Source organism: Oncorhynchus kisutch, linkage group LG6, assembly GCF_002021735.2.
Source record: "Oncorhynchus kisutch isolate 150728-3 linkage group LG6, Okis_V2, whole genome shotgun sequence".
Taxonomy (NCBI): Eukaryota; Metazoa; Chordata; class Actinopteri; order Salmoniformes; family Salmonidae; genus Oncorhynchus; species Oncorhynchus kisutch.
In genome coordinates this window covers 29,246,351-29,258,352 of record NC_034179.2, presented here as the reverse complement: position 1 = coordinate 29,258,352, position 12,002 = coordinate 29,246,351, and the positions used below count along the sequence as shown (strand labels likewise).

Below are 12,002 nucleotides of genomic sequence, written 5' to 3'. Positions count from 1 at the left end.
AGAACGCACCCTTGTGGGGCCCCAGTGTTGAGGATCAGCAGGGTGGAGCTGTTGCTACCTACCCTCACCACCTGGTGGCGGTGCATCCAGTACCCAGTTGCACAGGGCGGTGTCAAGAACCAGGGGCTCGAGCATGATGACGAGTTTGGAGGGTACTATTATTGTTAAATGCTGAGCTGTAGTCGATGAACAGCATTCTCACATAGGTATTCCTCTTGTCCAGATGGGTTAGGGCAGTGTGCAGTGTGGTTGCGATTGCGTCGTCTGTTGACCTATTGGGGCGGTAAGCAAATTGAAGTGGGTCTAGGGTGTCAGGTAGGGTGGAGGTGATATGGTCCTTGACTAGTCTCTCAAAGCACTTCATGATGATGGAAGTGAGTGCTCAGGGGCGATAGTCGTTTAACTCCGTTACCTTAGCTTTCTTGGGAACAGGAACAATGGTGGCCCTCTTGAAGCATGTGGGGACAGCAGACTGGGATAAGGATTGATTGAATATGTCCGTAAACACACCAGCCAGCTGGTCTGCGCATGCTCTGAGGACGCGGCTGGGGATGCCGTCTGGGCCTGCAGCCTTGCGAGGGTTAACACGTTTAAATGTTTTACCCACGTCGGCTGCAGTGAAGAAGAGTCTGCAGGTTTTGGTAGCGGGCAGTGTCAGTGGCACTGTATTGTCCTCAAAGCGAGCAAATAAGTTATTTAGTCTGTCTGGGAGCAAGACATCCTGGTCAGCGACGGGGCTGGTTTTCTTTTTGTAATCTGTGATTGACTGTAGACCCTGCCACATACCTCTTGTGTCTGAGCCGTTGAATTGCGACTCTACTTTGTCTCTATACTGACGCTTAGCTTGTTTGATTGCCTTGTGGAGGGAATAGCTACACTGTTTGTATTCGGTCATGTTTCCGGTCACCTTACCCTGGTTAAAAGCAGTGGTTTGTGCTTTCAGTTTCGCGCGAATGCTGCCATCAATCCACGGTTTCTGGTTTGGGAATGTTTTAATAGCTGCTGTGTTTATTTATTTTATTTTTATTTTACCTTTATTTAACCAGGTAGGCAAGTTGAGAACAAGTTCTCATTTACAATTGCGACCTGGCCAAGATAAAGCAAAGCAGTTCGACAGATAAAACGACACAGAGTTACACATGGAGTAAAAACAAACATACAGTCAATAATGCAGTATAAACAAGTCTATATACAATGTGAGCAAATGAGGTGAGAAGGGAGGTAAAGGCAAAAAAGGCCAAGATGGCAAAGTAAATACAATATAGCAAGTAAAATACTGGAATGGTAGTTTTGCAATGGAAGAATGTGCAAAGTAGAAATAAAAAAATAATGGGGTGCAAAGGAGCAAAATAAATAAATAAATTAAAATTAAATACAGTTGGGAAAGAGGTAGTTGTTTGGGCTAAATTATAGGTGGGCTATGTACAGGTGCAGTAATCTGTGAGCTGCTCTGACAGTTGGTGCTTAAAGCTAGTGAGGGAGATAAGTGTTTCCAGTTTCAGAGATTTTTGTAGTTCGTTCCAGTCATTGGCAGCAGAGAACTGGAAGGAGAGGCGGCCAAAGAAAGAATTGGTTTTGGGGGTGACTAGAGAGATATACCTGCTGGAGCGTGTGCTACAGGTGGGAGATGCTATGGTGACCAGCGAGCTGAGATAAGGGGGGACTTTACCTAGCAGGGTCTTGTAGATGACATGGAGCCAGTGGGTTTGGCGACGAGTATGAAGCGAGGGCCAGCCAACGAGAGCGTACAGGTCGCAATGGTGGGTAGTATATGGGGCTTTGGTGATAAAACGGATTGCACTGTGATAGACTGCATCCAATTTGTTGAGTAGGGTATTGGAGGCTATTTTGTAAATGACATCGCCAAAGTCGAGGATTGGTAGGATGGTCAGTTTTACAAGGGTATGTTTGGCAGCATGAGTGAAGGATGCTTTGTTGCGAAATAGGAAGCCAATTCTAGATTTAACTTTGGATTGGAGATGTTTGATATGGGTCTGGAAGGAGAGTTTACAGTCTAACCAGACACCTAAGTATTTGTAGTTGTCCACGTATTCTAAGTCAGAGCCGTCCAGAGTAGTGATGTTGGACAGGCGGGTAGGTGCAGGCAGCGATCGGTTGAAGAGCATGCATTTAGTTTTACTTGCATTCAAGAGCAATTGGAGGCCACGGAAGGAGAGTTGTATGGCATTGAAGCTTGCCTGGAGGGTTGTTAACACAGTGTCCAGAGAAGGGCCGGAAGTATACAGAATGGTGTCGTCTGCGTAGAGGTGGATCAGGGACTCACCAGCAGCAAGAGCGACCTCATTGATGTATACAGAGAAGAGAGTCGGTCCAAGAATTGAACCCTGTGGCACCCCCATAGAGACTGCCAGAGGTCCGGACAGCAGACCCTCCGATTTGACACACTGAACTCTATCAGAGAAGTAGTTGGTGAACCAGGCGAGGCAATCATTTGAGAAACCAAGGCTGTCGAGTCTGCCGATGAGGATATGGTGATTGACAGAGTCGAAAGCCTTGGCCAGATCAATGAATACGGCTGCACAGTAATGTTTCTTATCGATGGCGGTTAAGATATCGTTTAGGACCTTGAGCGTGGCTGAGGTGCACCCATGACCAGCTCTGAAACCAGATTGCATAGCAGAGAAGGTATGGTGAGATTCGAAATGGTCGGTAATCTGTTTGTTGACTTGGCTTTCGAAGACCTTAGAAAGGCACGGTAGGATAGATATAGGTCTGTAGCAGTTTGGGTCAAGAGTGTCCCCCCCTTTGAAGAGGGGGATGACCGCAGCTGCTTTCCAATCTTTGGGAATCTCAGACGACACGAAAGAGAGGTTGAACAGGCTAGTAATAGGGGTGGCAACAATTTCGGCAGATAATTTTAGAAAGAAAGGGTCCAGATTGTCTAGCCCGGCTGATTTGTAGGGGTCCAGATTTTGCAGCTCTTTCAGAACATCAGCTGAATGGATTTGGGAGAAGGAGAAATGGGGAAGGCTTGGGCGAGTTGCTGTTGGGGGTGCAGTGCTGTTGTCCGGGGTAGGAGTAGCCAGGTGGAAAGCATGGCCAGCCGTAGAAAAATGCTTATTGAAATTCTCAATTATGGTGGATTTATCAGTGGTGACAGTGTTTCCTATCTTCAGTGCAGTGGGCAGCTGGGAGGAGGTGTTCTTATTCTCCATGGACTTTACAGTGTCCCAGAACTTTTTTGAGTTAGTGTTGCAGGAAGCAAATTTCTGCTTGAAAAAGCTAGCCTTGGCTTTTCTAACTGCCTGTGTATAATGATTTCTAGCTTCCCTGAACAGCTGCATATCACGGGGGCTGTTCGATGCTAATGCAGAACGCCATAGGATGTTTTTGTGTTGGTTAAGGGCAGTCAGGTCTGGGGAGAACCAAGGGCTATATCTGTTCCTGGTTCTAAATTTCTTGAATGGGGCATGTTTATTTAGGATGGTTAGGAAGGCATTTTTAAAAAATATCCAGGCATCCTCTACTGACGGGATGAGATCAATATCCTTCCAGGATACCCCGGCCAGGTCGATTAGAAAGGCCTGCTCGCAGAAGTGTTTCAGGGAGCGTTTTACAGTGATGAGTGGCGGTCGTTTGACCGCTGACCCATTACGGATGCAGGCAATGAGGCAGTGATCGCTGAGATCTTGGTTGAAGACAGCAGAGGTGTATTTAGAGGGGAAGTTGGTTAGGATGATATCTATGAGGGTGCCCGTGTTTAAGGTTTTGGGGAGGTACCTGGTAGGTTCATTGATAATTTGTGTGAGATTGAGGGCATCAAGTTTAGATTGTAGGATGGCTGGGGTGTTAAGCATGTTCCAGTTTAGGTCGCCTAGCAGCACGAACTCTGAAGATAGATGGGGGGCAATCAGTTCACATATGGTGTCCAGAGCACAGCTGGGGGCAGAGGGTGGTCTATAGCAGGCGGCAACGGTGAGAGACTTGTTTTTAGAGAGGTGGATTTTTAAAAGTAGAAGTTCAAATTGTTTGGGTACAGACCTGGATAGTAGGACAGAACTCTGCAGGCTATCTTTGCAGTAGATTGCAACACCGCCCCCTTTGGCAGTTCTATCTTGTCTGAAAATGTTGTAGTTTGGAATTAAAATGTCTGAGTTTTTGGTGGTCTTCCTAAGCCAGGATTCAGACACAGCTAGAACATCCGGGTTGGCAGAGTGTGCTAAAGCAGTGAATAGAACAAACTTAGGGAGGAGGCTTCTAATGTTAACATGCATGAAACCAAGGCTATTACGGTTACAGAAGTCGTCAAAAGAGAGCGCCTGGGGAATAGGAGTGGAGCTAGGCACTGCAGGGCCTGGATTCACCTCTACATCGCCAGAGGAACATAGGAGGAGTAGAATAAGGGTACGGCTAAAAGCTATGAGAATTGGTCGTCTAGAACGTCTGGAACATAGAGTAAAAGGAGGTTTCTGGGGGCGATAAAATAGCATCAAGGTATAATGTACAGACAAATGTATGGTAGGATGTGAATACAGTGGAGGTAAACCTAGGTATTGAGTGATGAAGAGAGAGATATTGTCTCTAGAAACATCGTTGAAACCAGGAGATGTCATTGCATGTGTGGGTGGTGGAACTAATAGGTTGGATAAGGTATAGTGAGCAGGACTAGAGGCTCTACAGTGAAATAAGCCAATAAACACTAACCAGAACAGAAATGGACAAGACATATTGACATTAAGGAGAGGCATGCTTAGTCGAGTGATCAAAAGGGTCCGGTGAGTGGAGAGGTTGGTTGGTGATTTAGACAGCTAGCCAGGGCATCGGTAGCAAGCTAGCATAGGATGGAGGTCTGTTGTTAGCTACCTCTTGCGTCAGTAGATTAGTGGGGTTCCGTGTGGTAGAGGGGATTAATCCAAATCACACAACAACAACAAAAATAAAAACAATAGATATAGTTATAGAGGCCCAAGAAGAAAACATAATAATAATAATAAAAAAATAATTAAAAAAATTATTATTTTTTTAAAAATAAATATATAAAAAAAAAAAATTGTCCGATTGTCTATTCAGATAGCAGCCGGTAAGACAGCTAACGGTTAGCAGGCCGCAGATGGGCGTTCAGGTAACGTCGCGACGGAGGAGCCAGCCGAATAACTCCTTCGGGTAGATAACGTCGGCAGTCCAGTTGTGAAGGCCCGGTGGGGCTCCGCGAAAGCAGTAAAACGGGTCCGGATAGGTGACTGCAGCCCAGGTGTGATTGATGGAACTCAGGAGTGATTGACGGAGCTTGCTAGCTCCGGAATAATTGATGTTTGCTCCGGAATCGACGAAGGCCGATAGTCACACGGATAGCAGCTAGCTAGCTGTGAGATCCGGGTATGAATGTCCAGAGAGCAGTCGAAATCCAGGGACATGGAGAGAAAAATTGGTCCGGTATGTTCCGTTCCGAGCCGCGCTGCGCCGTACAGAACTGGCGATAGATTTTCGAGCTAAAGGATAGCTGATGACCACAAACCGTGGTTAGCTGGATACTAACGATTTGCCAGTAAAGGAGCTAACTAGCTTCTGAACTAGCTTCTGGATTAGCTTCTGGCTAGTTTCAGGCTAGCTTCTTGGAGTTTCTGGCTAGCTTCTTGGAGGATTACAGATCTGAGGTAAATAATACTTTTTTATAAATATACATTGGTGAGGCGGGTTGCAGGAGAGTGTTTTGAAGATGAGTTGATGGAAAATAAAAATAAAATGTATGTGAAAAAGTTGTAAATATATATATATACAGGACACGACAAGACGAGGACAAAAGACGTCTGAACTGCTATGCCACCTTGGTTTGAAGTGTGTATGACATCGCCGATGCACTTGCTAATGAACTCGCTCACCGAATCAGCGTATTCATCAATGTTGTTGTTGGACGCAATGCGGAACATATCCCAATCCACGTGATCGAAGCAGTCTTGAAGCGTCAGATTGATCGGACCAGCGTTGAATAGACCTGAGCGCGGGGGCTTTCTGTTTTAGTCTCTGTCTATAGGCTTGGAGCAACAAAATGGAGTCGTGGTCAGCTTTTCCAAAAGGAGGGCGGGGAAGGGCCTTATATGCGTCGCGGAAGTTAGAATAACAATGATCCAGGGTTTTACCTGCCCCGGTAGCACAATCGATATGCTGATAGAATTTAGGGCGTCTTGTTTTCAGATTAGCCTTGTTAAAATCCCCAGCTACAATGAATGCAACCTCAGGATATGTGGTTCCAGTTTACATAGAGTCAAATGAAGTTCGTTCAGGGCAATCGATGTGTCTGCTTGGGGGGGAATATATGCGGCTGTGATTATAATCGAAGAGAATTCTCTTGGGAGATAATGCGGTCGACATTTGATTGTGAGGAATTCTAAGTCAGGTGAACAGAAGGACTTGAGTTCCTGTATGTTATCACAATTAAACCATGAGTCATTAATCATGTAGCATACATCGCCGCCCTTCCTCTTCCCAGAGAGGAGTTCATCTCTGTCGGCACGTTGCATGGAGAAGCTCCGTGGCTGAACCGATTCCGACAAGATATCCCGAGAGAGCCATGTTTCCGTGAAACAGAGAATGTTACAATCTCTGATGTCTCTCTGGAAGGCAACCCTTGTTCTACCCTTGTTCAAATCTACCTTGTTGTCAAGAGACTAGACATTGGCGAGTAGTATACTCTGGAGCGGTGGGCAATGTGCACGTCTACGGAGGCCGCTCCATCTTCCCCTTCTGTGGCGCTGTTGTTTTGGGTTGGCTTCTGGGATTAGGTCCATTGTCCTGGGTGGTGGTCCAAACAGAGGATCCGCTTCGGGAAAGTAGTATTCCTGGTCGTAATGTTGGTAAGTTGACGTCACTCTTATATCCAATAGTTCTTCCCGGCTGTATGTAATAAGACTTAAGATTTCCTGGGGTAACAATGTGTTAGGTTCTAATTTTTCAGAGTAAATATCTCACGGACACTAGAGAAGCTTAACCAAGTTTAATTCTTCCCAAAGGGTCGTTACAGCTGTAATTCAGACAAAAACATGTTCTCACCATCACAAGTATATATACCCCACTTTGGACACTTCTCCTTCTCTCCAATCCTTACATCTTATGGTTCGACAGGAAAAGGGTAACAGGATCCTAAACACTTATTACTCCCTTCAGGTGATCTGACCTGACCTCAACCCCTCCTTTGCCTAATCCACATATGTCCATCCGCTTCCCCTATAGCAATCCTGTGATCTCTCTCCCGTTCACCCAGCACATTCCACAGCCACTCTGTCTTTCTACAGATCTCTCCTTTATATACTATGCGTCTGATCTATCATGTCTTTAATATCACAATGTTCAAAGTTTAGCCCGAATCCAACAAATGTAAGAAATAATACGTAAAAGACTCTAATCGAAGCGAGGCGTCCATCTGTTGGCGCCATTTCATGTTATTAAATCCAATGTTCACATACTTTTTCCAACCTGCACTGTGAATGTTTATACAGTGTGTTCAATAAAGACATGACATGAAATGATCATTGTTTGTGTGTTATTAGTTCAATCAGACTGTGTTTGTCTATTGTTGTGACCTAGATGAAGATCAGATACCAATTTATGCAGAAATCTAGGTAATTCTAAAGGGTTCACATACTTTTTCTTCCCACTGTATCCCGGTATAACGGAAATATAGCCATACCGCCCATTGCTAAATTAAAATGTTCCTTTATAGCCAGCTTTTTATTAAATGTCAAATGCAGATGTTTTCATCTCAATATAATTTCTGGGTAACAATTAAATACCACACTGTGACTGTTTTCAATTAAAATTGTCAAAAATAAACAAAACTAGCTTCTTAGCAAAGAGCAATTTCTCAAGCAAGAATTTGTGGAGGGGAAAATGTCAAACTAGTTGTTATTGGCAGAGTTTTGGAACTCTTTCTTGTTGGTCTATTAACTAATTTACCACTGGTGATGTCACCAGGCAGGCCAAAACTCCATCCCAGAAAAATAGGCTGAAAATTCAGGTGGTCTTTTCAAACAGCCCTTACACTTAAAGGGAATTATCCTTTTCACAATTTCATAGTATTATTCCAACCTCATACAGTGGGGCAAAAAAGTATTTAGTCAGCCACCAATTGTGCAAGTTCTCCCACTTAAAAAGATGAGAGGCCTGTAATTTTCATCATAGTTACACTTCAACTATGACAGACAAAATGAGAAAAGAATCCAGAAAATCACATTGTAGGATTTTTTATGAATTTATTTGCAAATTATGGTGGAAAATAAGTATTTGGTCAATAACAAAAGTTTATCTCAATACTTTGTCATTGCCAACAAAGGGTATATAAACAGAGGTCAAATGTTTTCTGTAAGTCTTCACAAGATTTTCACACACTGTTGCTGGTATTTTGGCCCATTCCTCCATGCAGATCTCCTCTAGAGCAGTGATGTTTTGGGGCTGTTGCTGGGCAACACGGACTTTCAACTCCCTCCAAAGGTTTTCTATGGGGTTGAGATCTGGAGACTGGCTAGGCCACTCCAGGACCTTGAAATGCTTCTTATGAAGCCACTCCTTCGTTGCCCGGACGGTGTGTTTGGGATCATTGTCATGCTGAAAGACCCAGCCACGTTTCATCTTCAATGCCCTTGCTGATGGAAGGAGGTTTTCACTCAAAATCTCACGATACATGGCCCCATTCATTCTTTCCTCTACACGGATCAGTCGTCCTGGACCCTTTGCAGAAAAACAGCCTCAAAGCATGATGTTTCCACCCCCATGCTTCACAGTAGGTATGGTGTTCTTCGGATGCAACTCAGCATTCTTTGTCCTCCAAACACGATGTGTTGAGTTTTTACCAAAAAGTTCTATTTTGGTTTCATCTGACCATATGACATTCTCCCAATCGTCTTCTGGATCATCCAAATGCTCTCTAGCAAACTTCAGACGGGCCTGGACATGTATTGGCTTAAGCAGGGGGACACGTCTGGCACTGCAGGATTTGAGTCCCTGGCGGCGTAGTGTGTTACTTATGGTAGGCTTTGTTACTTTGGTCCCAGCTCTCTGCAGGTCATTCACTAGGTCCCCCCACGTAGTTCTGGGATTTTTGCCGTTCTTGTGATCATTTTGACCCCACAGGGTGAGATCTTGTGTGGAGCCCCAGGTTGAGGGAGATTATCAGTGGTCTTGTATGTCTTCCATTTCCTAATAATTGCTCCCACAGTTGATTTCTTCAAACTAAGCTGATTACCTATTGCAGATCCAGTCTTCCCAGCCCGGTGCAGGTCTACAATTTAGTTTCTGGTGTCCTTTGACAGCTCTTTGGTCTTGGCCATAGTGGAGTTTGGAGTGTGACTGTTTGAGGTTGTGGACAGGTGTCTTTTATACTGATAACAAGTTCAAACAGGTGCCATTAATACAGGTAACGAGTGGAGGACAGAGGAGCCTCTTAAAGAAGTTGTTACAGGTCTGTGAGAGCCAGAAATCTTGCTTGTTTGTAGGTGACCAAATACTTATTTTCCACCATAATTTCTAAATAAATTCATTAAAAATCCTACAATGTGATTTTCTGGATTTTTTTCTTCTCATTTTGTCTGTCATAGTTGAAGTGTACCTATGATGAAAATTACAGACCTCTCTCGTCTTTTTAAGTGGGAGAACATGCACAATTGGTGGCTGGCTAAATACTTTTTTGCCCCACTGTAGTGTGGAAACCTATATTATACACATGAAGATTTACAGCATTTCATTCATACTGATCTTCTGATCATTTCTAGATGTGCCATCCATATTCAGTTCCAAGTACCTGGGATTCCTGGATGCCCAGGACAAGCTGTTTGAGGAGGATGGAGGCTTCCGGTGGTGTCTGGAGAACGAGGAAGACCAGATAACTCTCCTGAATCTGCAGGATCAGTTCCAACCATTCAGAGATGTTGTCGAACTAGTCAGTGGCCAGAGATGGAAGGACATCATCCAGGAGGAGCAGCACTTTAAAGGGACACTCTTTAGGTTTCCTCTGCGCAGTGAGGCCTCAGAGATCTCAGATAACCTGTATGACTACCACAAAGTAGTTCAGCTTTTCGAGAGCTTCATTGCAGATGCAGACATAATCCCTCTGTTCCTGAGGAACGTGTCATCAGTCTGTTTGCAGCACATTAACACGAACGGATCCGTCAACACCCGACTCTCAGTGACCTCATCCAGTCCCACAGCTGATCCAACTCTGAAGCCCAGGAGTGATTCAAACATCAAGGGCTCAACCTGCTTCAAAACCATCGCCTATACCTCCAACAAGGAGGAGACAAAGACCAGGTGGCTTGTGACAACATGTTGCATGAAAGACGGAAATGTACCAAAGCTAGATTCACTTGCCAAGAAGCTAAGTTTCCGCCCTCATGTTGACTTGGCGTTTCCGTGTGGCCAGCTGCTTCCTGCCCCTTCCTAACAACGACTCCAACAAGACTGGACTCCCGGTCCATGTGAATGCCTGCTTCGGCCTCACTGAAAACAGAAGACACATCAAGTGGCAGGAGGAAGACCAGAAGTATGATGAAGCTGCAATGTGGAACGAGCTGCTGGTGAAGGAGGTTCTCCCTCACACATAACTCCTGATGCTGCAGGATGCCACCAACCTAGCCAAGACCACCACACTCCCCGTCTCAGCTGTGTACAAGATCTGGCCAGACCTCAGTCAGACCAGAGACAAATGGCATGAGATTGCTGAGGACATTCTACAACGTCTGTTTAGACAGAACACTGCTGTCTTCTCTCTAGCTGAAGACGAAAGACAGTTTGTTTCTCCTGCCGAGTCTGTGTGTCCATCCAATGACCCCAAGGCATCTGAAATGATGGCTGCCGTGACCAGGACCTTGATTGCAGGAGGAGAAAAGCTTGTCACCTTCCCAGATCATGTCTCCAGAGCTGTCCAGCAGGCTTTCCCAAACCGTGACACTCTGAAATGGGTGACTCCAGCTCTTGTAAGGGGTGTTCTCCGCAGAGATCAAATCAAATCAAATCAAATTTATTTATATAGCCCTTCGTACATCAGCTGATATCTCAAAGTGCTGTACAGAAACCCAGCCTAAAACCCCAAACAGCAAGCAATGCAGGTGTAGAAGCACGGTGGCTAGGAAAAACTCCCTAGAAAGGCCAATACCTAGGAAGAAACCTAGAGAGGAACCAGGCTATGTGGGGTGGCCAGTCCTCTTCTGGCTGTGCCGGGTGGAGATTATAACAGAACATGGCCAAGATGTTCAAATGTTCATAAATGACCAGCATGGTCGAATAATAATAAGGCAGAACAGTTGAAACTGGAGCAGCAGCACAGTCAGGTGGAAGTTGAAACTGGAGCAGCAGCATGGCCAGGTGGACTGGGGACAGCAAGGAGTCATCATGTCAGGTAGTCCTGGGGCATGGTCCTAGGGCTCAGGTCAGTTGAAACTGGAACAGCAGCATGGCCAGGTGGACTGGGGACAGCAAGGAGTCATCATGTCAGGTAGTCCTGGGGCATGGTCCTAGGGCTCAGGTCCTCCGAGAGAGAGAAAGAAAGAGAGAAGGAGAGAATTAGAGAACGCACACTTAGATTCACACAGGACACCGAATAGGACAGGAGAAGTACTCCAGATATAACAAACTGACCCCAGCCCCCCGACACATAAACTACTGCAGCATAAATACTGGAGGCTGAGACAGGAGGGGTCAGGAGACACTGTGGCCCCATCCGAGGACACCCCCGGACAGGGCCAAACAGGAAGGATATAACCCCACCCACTTTGCCAAAGCACAGCCCCCACACCACTAGAGGGATATCTTCAACCACCAACTTACCATCCTGAGACAAGGCTGAGTATAGCCCACAAAGATCTCCGCCACGGCACAACCCAAGGGGGGGGCGCCAACCCAGACAGGATGACCACAACAGTGAATCAACCCACTCAGGTGACGCACCCCCTCCAGGGACGGCATGAGAGAGCCCCAGCAAGCCAGTGACTCAGCCCCTGTAATAGGGTTAGAGGCAGAGAATCCCAGTGGAAAGAGGGGAACCGGCCAGGCAGAGA

At 45.7% G+C, this 12,002-nt stretch overlaps 1 protein-coding gene across 1 annotated transcript; it reads left to right on the top strand.

The window, feature by feature from the left end:
• The first annotated feature begins 136 nt into the window (after positions 1–136).
• On the top strand, positions 137–10,616 carry LOC116374310 (sacsin-like). The gene is made up of 2 exons (XM_031825938.1): positions 137–152; positions 9,723–10,616. Exons 1-2 carry the CDS (start codon positions 137–139, stop codon positions 10,388–10,390), a joined length of 684 nt encoding a protein of 227 aa, XP_031681798.1. The 3' UTR covers positions 10,391–10,616.
• The last annotated feature ends 1,386 nt before the right edge of the window (positions 10,617–12,002 follow it).